Genomic DNA, 20,465 nt, shown 5'->3' with positions numbered 1-20,465 from the left:
AAAAAAAAAAAAAAAATTAGATATACATCATGTCATTGTCATTATGAAACAGCAGTATTACTATCACTAGGGGAAAAAAATTATCATAATAAAATGACAACAAAAAAATAAGGTTACAAATCATTTGACATGGTGTCAACAAGAATATCCCAAATATAAATGCCACTTAAGTAAGGTTTTTTACATAGCGGATATTAGTGTAATATGGGTGGAAATAGGGATAGTGGATACATAAATACAATCCATTGCAAGGAAGATGGCACCTTGTTTCTTTTATGTGCATGCATGGCTGGAAGATTAGCAAAGGGGTGAAGGAAGGATTTGATTTTTAAACTTGATGACAAAAAATTTAAGACCCTTACTGATAAAGTCATAGGAACAACTCACATCTACTAACTCTAGAACTTTGGACTACCTAAAAAATATTTTGGTTTGGAAATCCAATATAGTATCACAACCACCAATCCTGTACAATATTTTGTATAGCATTAGTAGTTTTTGTTAACCAGATATAGCTATGAAACAGCATATTGAAGTATCTGATTCAATTTACATTGGAAACAAACTCCGCCCAATGTCATATGGAACCAATCTTGGAGAACCTGCATAAAAATGGTAGTACGTCAAGTCCATTTACCTTTGATAGTTGAACTTAATGTATATGAAACAAAATCAATCAAAAGAATATTACATAGGCCACGTTAAATCAGAATTTATAACTGAAAGAATCTATATCCAAACCTTCAAGCTTTCTTCTTCTCATAGAGCTTGTGCAGCTTCAGTCTCCGTTGCTTAAACAAGTGCACGTAAAGCTTCAACCACATAAAAGGGTAGCATACAAGCAGAACCTACCTCAAACAATATAAAATAAAGATTGTTCACACCCAAAAGAATCAGATATAAGCAAAGATAAAAGATAAACAAGGATGGAGGAAACATGTTGCATCTTTGAGAAAAAGGGAAATAGTGTTTCTCCATGGCACTACTGCATCTTATAGAGAGCTTACAAGGAGCACCAATTGGTAGTGTTTACCACAGCATGTCAGTAACTTTAGGCTTGCCGGAGGCCCACCAAACCCACAACTTCAGGTAAGAAAAATAAGTCCCCACCCAGATAGACAGCTCCACTTGACAGGACAATAGAAAATGGCCAGACCTTGAAGTTGTATATTCTATTTATATGTAAAAGATTAACAACTAAGGGCAGCTTTGAAGTACATTCTACTAGTAATGCAATTTCCTCTCTAATATAGAAGAAAAAATATCCATTAACCTCTGTTAAAAATAATCGAGGTATTTTAAGCACATTAGCTTATCAATTTGTTAATTATCCTGTATCAAAAAAGTAACCATAGTAAGTTTAAATTTGAGATGGCGGGCCTCAACGTAACAGTAAGGTTGCTCCATTGTGAGTCTGTGACCTGGTGGTCGTAGGTTCAACTATGGAAACGGCCTCTCCACGAAGTGGAGGTAAGGGTACGTACATATCTGCCTCTCCAGAGAACCCGCAGTGAAGGGAACCTAATGCACCGGGTACACCCTTTTTCAGTGAGTTTGAATTTAAATTTAAATTTAAAGATGACTTGTGTAGTGTGTATCATGTAAAGTAAATATACTGTTTTATAGTTTAAAGTTACAGAGATGGTTTACCAAAAAAAAAAAAAAAAGAAGAAGAATAAGCTTATAGAGATTAAATGCATGAATATCCACGAGAAAATGATGACATATATGTAACCGAACAGCATGTATCATGATCATGATGATGTGTGTTGATATACATCGTTGTATCCCTTACATAATAGCTCAAGCTTTTGGCATAAGAGGTTGTAGCATGGTATTAGAGCCAGGAGGTCGGGTGTTCAATCGCTGGCAAGTGTGAGGGGATTGTGTTGTGTGTTGTGGTGCCCCTTGGTGCCACCTGATAGTGCCGCCATGTGATGGTGTCACATGCAAAGTCTTGAGTGCGTGGTCCTGCACGTGCAAGAGGGTGTTGGTGTGTATTGATATACATGGTGGTAGCCATACTAAACAGCTCGAGCTTTTGGGGATAAGCAGTTGAAACAGATCAGCAGGAGAAAAGGAAAGACATTTTTGGGCATAATGAGGACCAGGCAGTGCTTGACTTGAGTTGGCAGGCCGGAGAATATGGCATACATGTGAGCCTGGCCATAATGTATCAGGAATTTGGGTAGTTTCTGGAGGTCTATCCAGGATAAAATTAAATGGACTGGACAGAAACTAGAAATCTGAACGTATATGAAAAATGTGAAATGCAGAGAACCCCAATTTCCCAGTGACAAACCCACAAACAAACATAAACTCAATTAGGCAATCATAACCATATGATACACAGTATGTTGATTAAATACCACAAAATCTTCATCAAATGCTCCAAGAAAAGTCTTAACAGACTATTAGATCAACTGAAGCTCTAGAAAGAACATATATGGCAGATTGTTCTGCAAAATAAAAATGCATTTCCACTAGTCCATTTGCTGACCTACCTTGACAGAAGAATCAAAGCTGAAGGGCAGTCCACCAAAGAAATCTGCGTAGAGGTTTTTCTCCTTTATAAATGGAAGAGCTTCATACATAAGCCACACTGCATTCAAATGAGAAATAACCAGAACTCAGAAACAATTTTACAAAATTTAACCAGTAAAGGGAAGGGGAAAAAACTTTAAGGTGGAAACAGAAAAATTTGTCCAAATACTTAAACAAACATCAATGGGAGTCTCCTGGGCTCACTTTCTCCAGCAGCTACACCGATGGGATATAAAACAATGAACGCAGTGTACCTTAGGTAAAAAATGAAGAAAACAGGCATCAATTGATGATTGGAGAGCACTGTTAGTGTCACACGTATAAAATAGATTTACGTAGATCATATTTTAATGACGTAGAGTCAAACCTGAGATAGGTGAGCCACGGTGGACAAATCCCAAGATCACTCAAAGCATAATGCGAGTATCTGATTACCTGTACAAGTGAAAAGGTTATAGATCATAAGAAGTGAAAAAGTAGAAAGAATCCAAACACAAGTATCAAGAGGATGACAGAGGCACATTTTATAAACTGTAGCAGGAAACTAGTGAAATAGTTGATAACAAATTGTAGTTTTCTACTTTTGTCGATGAATCATACTAAATAGATACGCCTAGACCAAGCCCTATAGACTTCCAAAGTCCTCATCCAGCACAGAAGTTCATGAGATGAAAGCAGCAAGCCAGGTTTAACACAAAAAAGTAAGAAGCACACTAACTTGCACAAATACTAATGAAGAATGTTTATGGATTAGAATACCGCTCACCACTCACAAATGATATTTTATCAACCCTCTTGATTCATACAAATATATCCCTTGACCAGATGAGTGTAATTTAACCATTCTCGATTTCATTTTGGGGGTCGACAATTCTGATATTAAATAACTGGCATACAAATGACAAAGCCTTTGGCTTTGTAAAATGGTAGCAATTCTAACATTCACCCTGCATTGACCCTGCATCAACCGGATACAGGACAAGAACCGTGTGATTTACATTACACTGAATAGAGAGAAATTCTTTACATGTTCCATAGACTGTCTCATTTGACATACAAACGAAGTATGTGATCGGTATTTATAATCGAAGAGATATATTTACTGCAACTGAGCATAAAGTGAAAAGAATTGATGATTCTAGACTTGTCTCTTCAACTAACGTAGATTTGTTCATCTCTATGATTCCATGCATGTACATCACACATTTTAATCAGCGGAGGCAAAACTTGACCTAAATAACCCACCAATCAGCCTGAACCCGACCATTAGTCCACGATCAACATTAGGCATTTTGACTTATGCATTAGAAATCCTCAAATTGGTTATAAATATGCATAGGATAACTTGGTTTTCTTAGACATTCTCTTCAAAGGGAAACTAGATTCCCATTGGGTTGATCTTGATAGAAAAACAAAGACTGGGATGATAACATATCCCTAATTTTAACTTCAACAACACCGGTACTACCTACTAAGAATTGGCTGTGCTAAAGTCTTTTTTTTATTGGTAAAAGCAATGCCCAAGTCACCAGTCCCTAAAACAGAATGAACAGCATACTCTGTTGTAAGGAATAGCCAGCATTTACATAGAGGCTTCTCCTAAATCAGTATACCTTGTATTTTGTATCAAAGCACACTTTGGCATTGGGATAATTAGGCATGCAAAGCTGATGATTTCAATCAGATTCCACTTCATGCCAGGGCTGTGACCTTCACTTCATATTCCAATTTCATTAACCTATATGTATTTTGTATCAAAGCACAATTTTGGCATCGGGATAATTAGGCATGCAAAGCTGATGATTTCAAACAGATTCCACTTCAGGCCAGGGTTGTGACCTTCACTTCATATTCCAATTTCATCAACTAGAACTCAGATTGTGGGGATTGCTATGATACTTATTATGAACAGAATTATGAATATCATTATTGATGAGACATGAGACCATCATTGCCCACAGATAAGAATGCAAGTACTTAACAGGGAAAAGGGGAAAGAAGTGAATACCTCACTTAGACTCCAAGCCACAAAAGTTATAAAAACTGAGAGCAGCCCCTGAACCTGTAGAATAGTAAAAGAGAGAAAAAAAATGCACTGTGATTAGTGGGGAATGTAACCATATTTTCACAAGTTAGGGAAATTATGAAAATGTTTGTATTTCTTTCTCCTTTTTTTTTAATAAACTATGCCTTACATCCTTGTTTACAAAATTTGACCATTAAACAGAATAAGAGTTGATTTTTCCCCTCAAAATGTATTGGAGAATGTTAAAAGAAACCAGGAATTCAGAAAGATGATAAGAACCTTCACGATTTGACGAACAATTAAAATTAAGAATTGTGTTCTCCCAGACCATTGCATCAGCGGAAGCAGCACCCCACTCCGAACAAGGCCTTAGTATTGACAAAATAAAATTGAGTACCTCAAATTAGATTTTTTTACCCCTTCATCAATCTGATATGGTCGCAAAACAGTAAAAGGATGGCCAAATAAAATAAAACAAAACTAAGTTCAGGACTCCTACCAATGGCCCCATGTAGCACTTCCAGGAATGAAACAATTTGCAGCAAACCTTTCATCAAGAGGGTGGGAAAAAAAAGAATTGTAAGCAACCAGATAGAACTTAGATGGTTGAGACATCGTTTGACAGTGTGACCTTGACTTGTTTCACTCAATTCAGTTATGCAAACTCATTCTGCTCTACTCCCCAAACTTTTCAACATTTCACAGATTCGAGCCTGAAATTCAAATAAAAAAATCCAGGAAATTTTTTTTTAAACAATAGAAAATTTTCAACAAAAAAAAGAATGATAGTACAGTATTTGTTTATATAATAAGAGCACAATATTAACAATTTGATTTCCAGTGAAACAAAGAAATTAGACTTTCAGGTAGAGATGCTCATAACAGAGAAACCTAAACCCTCCCCCAGTAACTATTTATGCACTTCAAATGACCGAATCAAAGTTCTACAATGTAAGATTGCAAACGGAGAAAGAAAGAAAGTAATATCATAAAACGAATGGAATCCAAATTCCAGTACATGTTAGAGTCAGTATCTAGAGAGAGAGAGAGAGAGAGAGAGAGAGTTTACCTTTTGATTGAACCTTGTCGTATCAGAGCATTTCTTCAAAGAGGAAGCTCCTTGTGTGCTGCAGCTAAGAGGTGAAAGTAAGAAAGTAGCAGAACACAAATCTCACCACACTTCAGATGATAAACCTCACCAATTCGGCGGCGACGACGACCGAATCAACACATCAATTCCATTTAATATCGGAGAGGATTTCGTCACTATTGTGGAAAATCTCTCATGCAGCACCAATGGCCATCGCTCATCGCTCATCGCTCATCGCTCATCGCTGTGGGTTAGAAAAATGTCATCAAATGGGACCCACATGCTTAAGAATTCACGAGGGAAAAGGATAACCAGGATCCAAGGGTTTGAAGGAATTACACCCGTTCTCCTGGCTATGACGGTGTTAGTATGCTATTGGTTTTAAATCCGTAAACACAATATTACCCTTTAAGAAAAAATCAACTTAATCTTGAAAGATTTAGGTTGTTTTATACCTAAACACCCACATCCCTTCCGTGAAACCCTACACCTAAACCAGCCCTAAACCGCCCTAAACCAGGACCCTAACCAAGGAAGGGAGTCGGCACAGCGAATGGCTCGTTCTCCTTCTACTCATCTTCCACCTGATTCTAGTCGTCATTTTGAAACTCCAACAGAACCCGGCGCTGCGACCTGAACCACGAAATCACCTGCATCGACATCACCTCTCCCCTCAAATTCCCCTTCTCCCTCATCTGTTTCTTCGACTTCTTCTTCTTCTTCTTCTTGCTCTCCCACTTCCTCCTCCTCCTCCTCCTCTTCTGCTTCTACCTTAGATTCTTCATCATCATACACAGATGCTCCACCTTCACCCTCCGATTCACCCTCCAAACCGGTCCCAGGCCTTAGATCCTTCCTCAGCGGCTTCTCTCTCTCCTCTCCATCTCCTTCCTCATCATCACTCGCTTCCCTCCTCCGCATTGCCAAGGTCAGCATCGCCTCCTCTGGATCGCTCTCATAATCAACTTCTTCCTCACCTTCCCATCTACTCTTCAATTAACCTAAACCAGAAATCTCAAATCCAATCCAACAGAACAACACCCCCAAAAATACGAATTTTACATTTTTATACAAAAAAAAAGAAAAACTCACAACTTCTTAACAATTTCATTAAAAAGAAACTCTAAATTTCTTGATTCTGAACGAACGGAGGCCAACCTGGAAAGATTGATTTAATGACCTAAATTTTAATCTCTATATTTTGCATATAAATGCACATGAAGCAGATAGACGATGCTTCCACAGCAATTTCATCATATAAAATCGCTAATTGTAGTGGCCAGATGGTTAAATTAGCCAATCCATAGACCCTTGTATAAAAATCTCTATTGACAAGCAAAACAGGGGAGTGGTCCATCAAGGCCACCGATAAAGAAACGGCTGAAACCCTCAGCCCGTCCGGCCAAGGCCCTCAAGCTGCAATCGACATTGGCGTAGGGAAGAGAAGCCATTGAAGTTAACGTTGAACTCTGGCTATGAGGCGGAGGCTGAGCTGAGTTTTTTTTTTTTTTTTTTTTCAAGGTCCTGCTGCTGAACCTATTACGGATAAGTTCTGAAAACGTTGAAGACGACAGGGGAGGAGGTCGGCTTCCTTCTTTGTTTTAGTCGAAGGGTATATAGGTAAGTTCACCTACAAAGAAGGATAATTTCGATATTAAATGTTAGTGATATTAGGTGAGATGATCAATTAATAATCTCATTTAACGGACATTAACGGATTGGACTTAATTGTTAAGAGGGCATAATTCCTTCAAGTTTTTGGATTCATATATAATTTTAATAAATAATAAAGGAGGAGGACATAATTTTCCCTTAAATAAAACAAAGGGCAAAAGTATCTTTTCACAATAACAAAAATTTTAACCTAAAAAACAGGATGTGTATATTCTATCAGTTAGGTACAGTATCGATCAACTAAAAACGGATGTGCATATTATATCTAAAAAAGGATGTGTATATTATATCTAAAAAGGATTGTAATCAACTAACCATTAACTCTGGGCGGATAGAGCTAATAGGTGAAGGGAAAGGTACCTCCACATTTCTAACCTTGGGAGAGTACATTGATTCAGTTTTGTCATGCCTAGACCTAGGTTGTCATGTAAATTGAGTCTTGAGACACCGAGAGTTATACTGAAATACGTCATATCATCAGGTGCGGTAAGTTCTCATCAAATACTTCTAGCTAGGTAGGTCAGGCCACATCAAGGGCGAGAAGTTATATATATTGATTGACACTAAGATCAGAATTTGGGATAACTTAATACATCCATCCAAGTACCAGAATTCAGAATTTGGGTTTTTCTATGCATAACAAGGTAAGCAATTTGCTTAACACAGAAACAATAGGTCGTTAGATTGCTTTGGACAAATTAGACTAAAAAAAAAAAAAAGGGTATAGAGTTCCAAGGCCACTAACTACCTCCTAATCACTCTATATTTCAGTTATGCCCCATCCTTCTTAGCTTGCTTAAAGCCATTGGGAATGCTTCTAGTAATTACATTAATATTTTTTCCTGTCATCATGTAATTTGCACAAAGTAAGATCCTTTTGCACATAAATCAAAACATGGCAGAATTAGAGTTCTCTAAGACTAGGCAAGATATCGAAGGTGAGAACAATATGTCAACAAGTAGGATAGACCATTTTGATCATGTTAAATAAAACTAGGGGATTCTCAATCAATTCAGCATGGGAGTATTACCGTAATCAAAATCAATCAAATCAGCATGGGAGTATTACCGTAATCAAAATCAATCAAATCAGCATGGGAGTATTACCGTAATCAAAATCAATCAATTAATTGGGCAGCCAAGTTGTGGAACAAACCTTTACCGACCAAAACTCGATAAAAAGGTAGAAAGCCTACCACTGATACTGATACGATTTGAAGCAGCCAATGCAATTGTTCCAATATCGATTCCTAAATGTTATGCTAACACCTTCTCGCTCCCTATCTCTGTCTCTCTTCTAATATAAATTGACAACATTGCCCTTTATGTGTGAAATCATTTTGCCACACTTCATTTGTGCTCTCGTCTACGCCTCTTGCTTAAAAAAAGAAGAAGAAGAAGTGTATAAGTATACTTGCATATTGTCATTGTAAAGAAGGGAAAAAGAAGTGTAGCTTTCACAATCTGTCTTCTCTCTCCTGTTTTAAGTTTGTGGGTCTCTCCTTACTCATTGAATAAATCCGTTCCATGTTACTATCTTGGCGTATAAGATGCAATGCAAGATTATGAAACACGGTATGCTGTACCATATCAATCACTACTGATACCGGTATGGATAAGTGTGTTTAGGCCAATTTGATATCAAAAAGCAACATTTTGGTTGATACAAATTGGTCTCGATCAAATAGGGACACCAATACTATACGATATTGCCATAGAATTTGTCAAGTGGGCGAAACGATTTCTAGTTGGTTTACCACACAACCCCTTCCAGGATGACTGACACCGGTGTTTTAGAACCTGGAGTCGAGGCCGATTCTGATCCTGATCTGACTACCCGGAATCGAGATCCAGTTCTATCCAGGCCGGAATCGGCTTAAGACCCCCCGATCCGATTTTTAAATCCGGATAGACATTTTATGCATATCACAATTTAGTCTGTCGTTGATTCAATTCCACCAAACATGGCCATAGGCAGGACTCCTGCTTCAACAATTTTATGAAATTTAAGGCTATGTTTAATTTGCATTGGAATATATTGAGACTAGAACACATTCTCACCCAATTTTTCTCTCTATTTTCCTACTTCAAGAACAGCTCTATACCCAAACTATATTCCAATAATACATATCAAATACTGTATTAATTTATTTCAAGAGCAGAGAAATATGTGGGCAATGCCAATTCATTGAAGAACACAATGGCATATGATTAACTCTATATAACTGAATTTTGGAATGCTGCTGTGTTTGGTAAGTGCCTTCACCACTAAGGAGTATTTGTCCACAAAGCGAACATTTCACAAGATATTTCACAAGATATATTTGCACTGTTTGTACTCATTCTCAGGAATTGATTCTGGATCCAGAATGCCGACAGCAAGAGAGTAAGAGAGAGAGAGAGAGAGAGGCACAGAAAGAGAGAGACAGATCAGGTTTTAAAATGCATTCTATTCCCAAAATCTATTCCGAGAATGCACACCAAACACAGCCAGTTGTACTTACAAAGCACCAAAAGGTAAAAATACTTTTTACAAAATTAATTAAAAAAATATTAGCTTATCTCTTGTCTGTCAAATAAAATTAAAAATTGTTCAAAAACAGTAAAAAAATATTTCCTCATGAGACACTGTTAACTCTTCTCTAAATCAACAAACCGCATATCAGCACACACTCAAATCAATCTCCAGAATTTGGAGGGAACAAAGCCTTAAGGACCCTCATCTGTGATTCAATTTTTGAGCAAATGGATCCTAGTCTACAGGAGAAAAAGCAGAAATAATTTCTGAAAGAGTTTACATGAAGTCATAGTCATCCATAGCCTCGTATCCATCAACAGCCACATCATCATCTGCCTTATCTACGTGAAGCTGCTTCTTCTTTGCACCTGCAGCAACAGAGTTTAACAATTCAATGGACCCATTACAAAGAAAATAAATTAGCAACAAAATATGAATGAAGCCAAAAATTGGTCACAAAATATGAATGAAGCCAAAGCTACAGTGTGGATGTGGACCCCTTGAAAGAGATTGGACGCTATAAATAGCCGTCTAGGCTATCACCGAAATTTAATCTATCTGGAGGTACCTCAATAGTGTGCTAGAATCGAAAGAAGATTTGTTATGAAGTACACACCTGGTTTCTTTTTACCCGCATTGGCTTCTTTCTCAGCCTTGAGTTTTTCATTTGCAATTGCCGTTACTGATGAAGCAACTTCTTTTGCATCTGCTGCTTTAAGAGAAGTCATTGATAATCTCATCACTGCCTTGAGTAGGCCAATGTAATGGAAGCTTTTCTGCAATTTGTAAGAAGATGCAATTAATCATTGAAATGTACCATTGCTTCATTATCAGAATATCATAATAGCAAATATATAAATGAGAAAAAAAAACAAACCTCATATGGCCTGAGTTTATGAGAAACAAGCTCTGCATACTCTGTGAAGTCACTTTCGGATTTGGGTATAAAATTATCCAGTGTCTTCTCGTCACCTCTCTTAGCAAACAGTTCCGTGGTGGACTTATAATCAGCTTCTTCCTCAAGTCTGTAAATTAGTAACAGAACATTACAGGAACTTAGGTACTGATACTCAAGCAGGCACACCTCCTGTAGATGTCCATTCTTCAGATATTATTTGTAGAAAGAAACATATGGTGCTTTATGAGCACCAAATTAATTGCCCCCCTGCCTCTCAAATGAGTCCCAGGGAGTGTTATCAGTGAAGTGCTTCTCCGTATTTGTATCTATTTTGTGCTAAAGCCTATTCACGATCAAATAACACCACTGCAAATAAATTTGCCCCCAGTTTCAAAGGGAACCAACATACAAATAATGTTCTTCCCAGTTGTCTGATGATTCCCCTTATCTAGTATCAATGGAGCTTCATCAGTTACAGTAACATTTGGGGGACAGTTTTCTGACACATAAAGGGTAAGAAAATTTAACACAACACCACATGACAGTTCGGTTAGATCTCAAATTCAGTGCGCACGTAACCTATATCATTACATTTATAGCATAGCTTTAAGACTAATCTCACTTATCCACAGATCAACAGATTGTTTTAAAATTTGTTCGAAAAAATTACTTATGGTTGGGACTGTTTGAAGTATTGTTGACAAGGCAGAAAATATCAGTCTGAACAAGGACAAAGCTTTGATAGATGAGTCCTGCCCTGAAACTAATTCTGGGTAATGTTCAAAGTCACTGACTACAAGGGCACTTTAGTGAAGATCTTTGAGACACTCCTCTTGGTCATATTTCTTTAAAACCATGCCTCATTCAAGAAGTGAATTACTGACCTAATGGTCAAGAATCCTCAGACCAATGAATTGTCACGACTTATGAGTCACACTAACCTTACAAGGATGAGGTCCACTGTGGAAAACAGAGGACAGGTCCATCTCATGCTTTCTTGAAACCGCTCTCCATATCACCTGCATAGTTGTCATGGCGTCACCTAGGCGGCGATTTGGCGTCTCGGCGGAAAAAATAGGTCATGGCAGTCCCACGATTTGCGTCTCTCACAGTTGACAATCGCCATTGGATGCTAGGCGTCGACATGGCGACGCCATGGCACGATCTATTCCCTAAGCAGTCGACTTTATGTGTTATTTAAAAAAAAAAAAAAAAATTTTTTTTACTAACAATATTTTGTTTATTATATGGCAGCGTAAAATTAAAACACCCGATGCCCGAAGAGACCAAAACCCTCGAAGCCAGCAACCACCGCCTCCAACTTCTTCTTCTTCTCCTCCGGCAGCAAGAGTAACCAAAACCCTCGAAGCCAGCAGCCACGGCCTGCAACTTCTTCTTCTTCTCCTTCTCCGGCAGCAACAGCTACGTCTTCTCCTTCTCCGGCAGCAAGAACGACAACAGCCACAATACCACATTGCCTGCGACATCTTCTCCTCCGGCAGCAAGAGAGACAACCAGGTAAGGGCCCCACTTGCGAGTAACTTCGATCTTTCTCCTCCTCCTTCTGATCTTTTTTTCTGCTCCAGTTCTTTTCTTTTATGCAGCTTGCCTTCTATTCTCTGCTTCGGTTGGTTATTTTCTGCAACCTCTGCCCTCTGGTTCTTTGAGTTTCTCTTTGATTTTTTCAGTTTCAGTACCTTCTATTATTTGTTTTTTGGTGGGTTGAAAGAAATGCAGGAATTATCATATGGGTTTAGATGGATTCATGTCCTTTTTCTGTTCTTTGTTGTTTTAGCCTTTTCGATGTTTATAATATGTTTTCCTCTTTAGTTGTATATCTAGTTATCTACTATCTAGAGCTTGATCTGAACGTGGAAAATCATATATTTTAGATTGCTGGAAAAAAAAATATATAAGAACTTGACAATGGTCTTGGTTGTGTTAAGTGAAATGATTAAGTTGGATTTGTAAGTGTTTGATTGTTTTTTATTTTTATGTTATCATGTTAATGTTATTGGTTAACACTTAACATACTTTGTCACTCTGTTTTGTAACTTGTAGGATAATAGGACTATAGGAGTTCATAATGGATGGTATTGTTGGTGGTAGTAGTAGGGGTGATAATATAAGCACGACTGCATATGATCCATCCAAAGACCCAACCAGGAAGGCCAAATCAAATGACCCTGGGTGGAAGTATGGGTATTGACTTGACCTTTCAAACAAGAACCTTGTTAAATGCACTCTTTGTGGAAAAAACCTCAAGTGTGGAATTAAAAGGTTAAAAAAACATTTGGTGGGTGGATATGGAGATGTTGCTAAGTGTACCAAGACAACTGTAACGATTGCTACAGAGATGAATGCAGCTCTTATGCGCAATAAGAAAAAAAGGATGCAAGACATTTTGGATGATGATGATGTTGATGTTGATGTTGATGTTGATGCTGGTGCTGGTGCTAATGTGGATGTTGATATAGAAGCTGAAGGTCAAAGACAGTCTGGTAGGACTTCTTCTACAACCTCTAGACTTATTCCTAGCTCTGGGACAACTGCTAAGAAAAAGAAAGTTGTCATTCAGCCACAAGTAAAGGGCCCCATGGATGCCCATGTTAGACGGACTCTTGAGCAAGTGGTTGCTGAGAGGCATCTTAAAGGTAATACTCAGACTACTATAGAGAACCGGTTTAGATCAGCGGAAGAAAAAAAGAGAGTTGATAATCACATTGTTGACTGGGTTTATCAGTGTGGTATTCCATTCAATGCTCTTAAGTCAAGGAGGTTTGAGGTGATGGTGGAATCTATTGGACAGTACGAGTCAGGATATAAACCCCCAAGTTATCATGAAGTGAGAGTGCCATTATTAAAGGCAGCAAAGGATAGAACTATAGAGATGAAGAAAAAATATGAAGAGTATTGGAAGCAGTATGGGTGGGCGGATAAAAGAGGAAGGCATTTAATTAATTTCCTCGTTAACTGTCAAGAGGAGACTTATTTTATGGAATCTATTGATGTATCTAGTATATCTCAAACTGCAGAGAAGTTGTTTAAATTGATTTGACAACAAAGTTCAAGAAATTGGTGAGGACTATGTTGTGCAAGTTGTGTCAGATAATGCATCGGCTTATAAATTAGCCGGTACAATGCTGATGCAGAAGAGGACAAAGCTATATTGGACTCCCTGTGCAGCGCATTGCATTGACCTGATGTTGGACGAAATAGGATTCTTGAAATCTAATAGGAATGTGATAAGTAAGGCAAAAAAAGTAACCAACTTCATCTACAGGCACACGCATTCTTGATGCAATGAGGGCTAGAACAAATGGAAGGGATCTGGTGAGGACAGCAGCTACTAGATTTGCAACTGCATTTCTGACACTTCAAAGCTTGTTAAAACATAAAGATGACTTAAGACATTTTTTTATTTCTGAAGAATGGACTAGTTCTAATTTCGCAAAGACCGAGGCTGGGAAGAAAGTGATTGAGACGGTGTTTGCTGTAGCATTTTGGAATGGTGTGAAAAATTGTCTTAGAGCTTCAAAGCCACTTCTTACCGTCTTGAGGATTGTGGATGGTGATGAGAGGCCTTCTATGCCTGAGGTTCAATTTGCCATGGATGAGGCAAAAAAGAAAATAAAAGAAAATTTTGGGGATAGAGAAAGGCAATACAAGAAAGTGTTGGATATTGTTAACATGCGTTGGGAGATTCAAATGGGACATCCTTTGTATGGAGCAGCACTATTTCTTAATCCTGACAAATTTTTTTCTTATAAGGAAGGTGATGATGGTGGCTACCAAATTATATCTTCTCCACAGCTTACATTTAATGAAGTCATTGAAAGAATGATACATGAACCAGCTTTACAAGACAAGATAAATACTCAAGCCACTTTGTATAGACATTCTCGAGGTGGTTTTGCCTCGGATATGGCGATTAGATCACGGGCAACCATGAGTCCTAGTAAGTGGAGTACATTGTTTAGTTGTTTTGTTTGTGTGATATATTAAATATTAATCTATCTATTTTTATATAGATTTATTTTTTATAGTTACTTGGTGGGGTTCATTTGGAGGTCATGCTTTTGAGCTTTCAAAGATTGCAAAAAGTATTCTAGGGCTTTGTTGCTCCTCTTCTGGTTGCGAGCGCAACTGGAGAACATTTGAGTTTGTAAGTAGCTGGGTATTACATCTATTTCATATTTTAGACTTTTTATTTTTGGAACACTAACTTTGTTGTTCTCTATTGTTTATGAATTCAGATTCATACCAAGAAGAGGAATAAGGTTGGAACATCAACGTTTGAATGATCTAGTCTATGTTCAATACAATCACCGCCTAGAAGAAAGGTTTCAACAAAGGCGTCTTGATAACAGAAATTATGATCCACTTGTGCTTGACGAACTGGATTGGAGTAGTGAGTGGATGATTGACGAGCAAGTGGATGATGTAGTCCATCCCGATGCTGATCTCACATGGGACGTTGCTGGTAGAGCAATGGGGGCAACAATGGAGGGGCCCAATCGACCCAGGAGAGCTCAATCTTCAACCTCTAGAGGGAATTTGTGTTACACACGCCCTGGTAGAGAGAGGGTTGTTGGGGAGTCATCAAAATCAGATGGGGAAGAAGATTTGGAAAAAGAGGATGATGTGAATGATGACTTGAATGTCACAGATAACTTTGGTGAAAATGCAAATGCTTCTAGTGGACAACAAAGGAATCTGCCATCTGCTGCTAATTTGTTGGATGATTATGATGATTAAGTTATTTGTGTTTGACTATTTGAGTGTTTGGATTTATGTATTGTCTTTAAACTTTAAACTTGAACTTTGAACTTGGATGATTAGTTAAGTTTTCCTTTTTTATTTTATGTTGAGTTCATTTGCTATCAAGCTTCATTGCGTTAGTAAGTCATTAATAGCTTAACAGGTTAGCCACTTATCTTATCATTTGATCTATTCTTAGGTTTCCAAATATATATCTCTGATTCATATATGATATATTGACATATATACCTTTTATTTTGTTCAAGTTGCTCACTCACTTCCAATCATTGCTTTCAAGCTTCAGTCACAGGTTAGCCTTTTACTTTTTACTTTTGTGTGATGTACATGTTGATTTTTTATGACTTGATGAGTGATGAATTGATGTATAACTGTATAAGTCAATAATTTATGTTGATTTTTGATGACATGATATGGCTATGTTGATTTTTTTATGATTTGATGTTACTTAATGTTTGTTTTATATGTTATAGGGTATATATTCTAGGCTTGTAGCATGCTATAAAAACTTTAAAAAATAGGAAAAATAAAAAGTAGCATATTAAATAATTTTAGAAAATAGAAAAAATAAAAAATGACACACAGGTGATTTGACCGCCATGGCACGCCAAAACGGGCGATTCATCGCCAAATCGATTAGCCACCCCTCCACCGCCTTGGATCGATTTGACGCCATGACAACTATGATCACCTGGTTTCCACACCACCTCCCCGCCACCCAAATTTATTGGGGCACATGCATGTCCATGTCTGTGTGTTTTGTGGGTCTATGACTGACATCAGGTCCATTACTAAGTTCCTATTATCATGCACATGAAGGGGTTCACATCATCCGTGTCATGAAGTTCAAAGCTCCATTTTTTCATCCATTTCCCAACTTTATAGTCATATTTCCTAGCTTGAATGCAAGTCAGTGTCAGTGAGATATTCGGCACCTCATTTCACATGTACGCACCAAGTCTCCATATCTAAACCTAATCAGATGAGCAAGATAAACAGCCTGAATGAAGAGAGAAACAACAGAAGGAATGTTACCTTTGTTGGCGAAGCTTCTCTGCCACTGGATCTAGGGGCACTGGAGCAGGTTCTTGTTTCAATACTTCAGCAGCCTTTCCTTTCTTGTCACTAGCTTTTTTTGCAGGTTCTTTTGACACCTTCTCTGCAGGAGGTTCCGGTGCAGGTGCCTAAAGCCAATAATGCTTTGAGTACAGACTTTTGCAAGGCATTAATTTCCAATGTAAAGCTAAACTAAAGCATGTTCTTGCCTAGCCATATGATTTCTCATAAAGATGCACAGCAGGAGATTGCAACAATAAGAGTAATACTCGAGGTCTGTCAAAATAGTAAAGTAGCCAGTTGTCTAAACTACCAGTGACCAATTTACACTCTAGAAAAGTCCATCTGACAAGGACAGTTGATTCATAAAAGTGCAGCACCACAAGAATTCTAAGTAAAGGAACCGATCACAGACTTAGATGTCAATTCACAAGAAACATGCAAGATAAAAGGTGTCAATAAACATCATGCATTTTCATATCATATTCAATATCACTTCAATGACAATAACATCATTTTTGTGGCTACCAAATTGAATTTCCAAAACAGGGGAAAAAAAGAAAAAAGTGATTACGTATTGGGATCGTTATAAGTATAGGTGTAACATGGCTTGCTGAGTAAATATAAGTTGGTTTGAGTAATAAACAAGAAAATGAAGGGGAAGATTGAGGATGTCTGAAGGCAAAGGCAATACATACTAGAAGGTAATTTGGTAGGGAGTTATGATTCTAGAGTATTGCTAGCTTGCTACAAGGTTCTAAGTAGAACCAGTGATGATTAAAGAGATGAATTTCCTGTAGAAAAATCAATTTTAAAAATATAGACAAAGAGAGAAGAAAGTCTCGTTTCCAAGTAATCAACTTCCATCCAAATTTTGTAAGAGAATTAATTTCTTTTTCCTTGCGAGCCCCTCCTATGACTTGAATTGCAGAGCCTTAGTGTTGTACTCCAAAAACGATTTCATAAAGCTTATTTGATTTCTCACATGTTCCTACATCCTAAATTATTAATTTTTTTTAGGCGAAATAATATAATTCATTACCAAGGAGAAGAAAATATACAAGAGCATGAAGGCAAAAAGAAAAAGGAAAGGAGAAAAGGATACACAATGACCAAACCCTTAAGTGGGGAATGGCTTGGAGTCTTGGAGACAAGAGAGAGGACATCCCTAGGAGACAACAATATACCTGTTCATTTACTTACTTGGACTTAAAGCTTTCTATTATAATGTTTATCAGCCATATTTTCTGCATCCCCAATAAACTGGGTGGAAGTTTTCATACTTCTAAATATGCAAATTCTATTCTCTTTGGGAACATCAGCACCCAGTTGGTAAGATAAAAGAATCCTACATCAGATTATTAGCAGAAGTCCAGAGCCATCGAGATATCCAGTCTTTCCAAACCAAGTAAAACAACAGCAAAAATTGCTGACTATTACACTGATGATTGAGATCATTTAAATTCTGCTACAGAAGCTCCCCTATGGTAGGATAAATCAGATCCACATCATAAGCCTGAGCCCAAATATATATTTTAGGAGTTCTATATTGGTTATAATTAAGAATGTACAATTAATAGAATATTTTCAAGTTTCTATTCTTCTACCCAATAATGGAATGAACACTTGCTAGTTCTTAAAAGTGCAGTTATATACAAATTAGAAGCCTAAGTCCAAATAAGTTAAATATAATATAGAAAACAGAACAATTCTTCCATGGTTTTGCATATCAATACAGTTCTTTGTTTGTTTCAATTTTATGAACTCTTGTTACAAGTCTAGTTCAATATGTCCCACATATCATAGATCAATTCTATATTTCAAAAAAAGAAAGCACAACATAAACCAAACAACACCTGTTTCAAATTTATTGTTGAAGCACATGTATAATGTCCGGTTTTATATTTTCCAAAAAAGTATCACAATTAAACAACACAAAAAAAATTACTACAGATTTGTGCTATCGCGAGCTTAATCTTAATGCTTTACACCTACTTCTACACTAATTTTTTTTGTCATGCAGATACAAGGAATTGCATGAGTTGGGCATATAAGAACTGTAATGTACCGGAGCAGGTTCATCTTCATCCTCCCAAGAATCTTTCACATCATTCTCATCTGCATCTTCATCATCCCACATATTCCTAGGTTGCTCCTTTTTAAGAACGGGAGGTGCAGGCTCATCCTCTGTAAATAAATTCACACATCATCAATTCATTGCAGAATTATTGTCCAAGAATATCAAGTCCAAGTAGAGAAAGTAAAAATAAATTAACAGAACCCCAGCATGAAATTAAAGAACAATTCACCACTGTCACTAGACATTAACAATGCAAAACAACACAAACTCTCACATGAGCAGTTTAAATTTGTCCGGCTTAAATAACTAATAAAAACAATAGTATGAGACAGCAGGGGAAGGGCATTTTGAAAGGCTAAATGAGCTTAAAGCTGGAGCAAAGAGACAATGTTAACTACTGGACAGATTCACAACATGGATAGCAACCCCTTCAGATTAGATTGGTAAGATTTTTTAGACTTGCTGGATGGAAATCCAATGCAAAAGAACAAATATGATTTTCCTTTTTTTCCCCCAGGTGATGGAGATTGTCTAGAAGTTTACCCAATAACAGAGATCCAGGGGTAGACCTAAAATGACCTCAGGAGAAGTAGTGAGGAAAGACATGCATAGTTTAGGCCTCATTACAAGTATGGTTGAATAGAGCTGATTGGAGGGAAATGATCCATGTAGCCGACCCCATTTAGTTGGAATAAAGCTGCGTCGAATTGATGGAAGACCACTTCTAGCACAAACAAATTATGTTCTTATAACTCTTATAGACAAAGAAAAAAAAATATTTCACAGCAACAAAAATTTCTTACTAAAATGATTACAATATTTAATGTTAGAATACGTAGTATCTAGTGAATTGTATCATTCACATACATACAGAAAAAAGGTACAAAAAATTATTAAAATTGAATACTTTCCTCCTATGTACACTAGATGCTCGTTTATCCTAGATACAGAAGACAAAAACATAGGGAAACATTAAGGGCCAATCAAGAATTATTGCCATGTTCAAGTCCATCCACTTGTCAATCCAATTTTAACCCAATGAAATAAGATACAATTACAGATACAAGATACAAGCATTAAGTGTTTAACAAGTACACCAATAAAACAGAACGTGAGTATTACCCCAGTCCTCCATCCTGCTGAAACTATTCAAACAGTTATTGCACTAAGCCTTTGCTGTAAATGCCTGTGAAGAAAAAGGTGCAATCCTGCAAATTGGAAAGACAAATATGTGAAAAAAACTGACAAAAGAAGTACAATACATTTAAAATATAATAATCAGGATTAACTCAATCGCGTCATCATTTTGACAATTAATTAAAATCCATTAACTATATTCAGTTACATTTTCTGCTAGGCAGTTTTTCACCTCATGCTTAAAGCCAGTTACTCAATTTCAACTATGCTCTTAGATGTCATTAACTAAGGCATAAGAGCTCAATAATTTCCGGTTCAGCAACTTCTTTTATCTTATGCCTACATTTTCTTTAAACTTCTTATCAAATTTCTTGATAGTGTCACAACCCTATGAACTCTTTCAAGCAATAGCTAAACACAAATTCAAAAAGTTAAAAGTGCAAGCCATTAGGATAATCACAACATCCAAATGACCAAAAACCCATAGAAAAACCAGATTTTGCTGTCAACTTGTGATAACCATTTAAAAAGGAAAAATAAATATAAGAGAGGAATGGAGTGCAAATCAACCACAGAAAACTCCTCAGCGGGAAAGGCACACAAATTAACAATACCTTCTTGATTTGGCTTTTGTTTTTTCTTTCTTTTTTTTCTTTTTTTTTT

At 37.1% G+C, this 20,465-nt stretch overlaps 2 protein-coding genes across 3 annotated transcripts; both read right to left on the bottom strand.

The window, feature by feature from the left end:
- Positions 1-393: 393 nt before the first annotated feature.
- LOC122075436 (very-long-chain (3R)-3-hydroxyacyl-CoA dehydratase 2) lies at positions 394-7,176 on the bottom strand. Of its 2 annotated transcripts, XM_042640465.1 has the most exons (10): positions 5,770-7,176; positions 5,640-5,697; positions 5,070-5,283; positions 4,850-4,938; positions 4,553-4,606; positions 2,912-2,979; positions 2,749-2,798; positions 2,505-2,602; positions 742-848; positions 394-602 (listed from the first exon to the last, which is right to left on the bottom strand). In XM_042640465.1, exons 3-9 carry the CDS (start codon positions 5,122-5,124, stop codon positions 744-746), a joined length of 519 nt encoding a protein of 172 aa, XP_042496399.1. In that variant the 5' UTR covers positions 5,125-5,283; positions 5,640-5,697; positions 5,770-7,176; the 3' UTR covers positions 394-602; positions 742-743. The 2 variants fall into 2 exon arrangements, with proteins under 2 accessions (XP_042496399.1, XP_042496398.1); XM_042640464.1 differs by having other exon boundaries at positions 5,640-7,176.
- Positions 7,177-9,850: 2,674 nt separating this feature from the next.
- LOC122075249 (eukaryotic translation initiation factor 3 subunit J-A-like) lies at positions 9,851-19,904 on the bottom strand. Its single transcript, XM_042640207.1, has 6 exons — positions 19,788-19,904; positions 18,654-18,772; positions 16,565-16,713; positions 10,730-10,877; positions 10,469-10,628; positions 9,851-10,220 (listed from the first exon to the last, which is right to left on the bottom strand). The coding sequence occupies exons 1-6, from the start codon at positions 19,798-19,800 to the stop codon at positions 10,129-10,131; spliced, it is 681 nt and encodes a 226-aa protein (XP_042496141.1). The 5' UTR covers positions 19,801-19,904; the 3' UTR covers positions 9,851-10,128.
- Positions 19,905-20,465: the final 561 nt, after the last annotated feature.

The sequence above is a fragment of the Macadamia integrifolia genome, chromosome 4 (assembly GCF_013358625.1).
Source record: "Macadamia integrifolia cultivar HAES 741 chromosome 4, SCU_Mint_v3, whole genome shotgun sequence".
In the NCBI taxonomy this organism is placed as follows: Eukaryota; Viridiplantae; Streptophyta; class Magnoliopsida; order Proteales; family Proteaceae; genus Macadamia; species Macadamia integrifolia.
This window is presented reverse-complemented; position numbering and strand designations above follow the sequence as displayed.

What these genes read in the sequence shown, in the direction of transcription:
- LOC122075436 (XM_042640464.1), bottom strand. Translation starts at nt 5,124, where the DNA reads ATGAAAGGTTTGCTGCAAATTGTTTCATTCCTGGAAGTGCTACATGGG. An exon ending in CCGTGGCTCACCTATCTCAG is followed by an intron (nt 2,799 to 2,911) that starts GTTTGACTCTAC and finishes TTTTTACCTAAG; the next exon opens with GTACACTGCGTTCATTGTTT. An exon ending in GCTTTGATTCTTCTGTCAAG is followed by an intron (nt 849 to 2,504) that starts GTAGGTCAGCAA and finishes TGTTTGAGGTAG; the next exon opens with GTTCTGCTTGTATGCTACCC.
- LOC122075249 (XM_042640207.1), bottom strand. An exon ending in ATGAAGATGAACCTGCTCCG is followed by an intron (nt 16,714 to 18,653) that starts GTACATTACAGT and finishes TATTGGCTTTAG; the next exon opens with GCACCTGCACCGGAACCTCC. An exon ending in TGCGGGTAAAAAGAAACCAG is followed by an intron (nt 10,221 to 10,468) that starts GTGTGTACTTCA and finishes CTGTTGCTGCAG; the next exon opens with GTGCAAAGAAGAAGCAGCTT.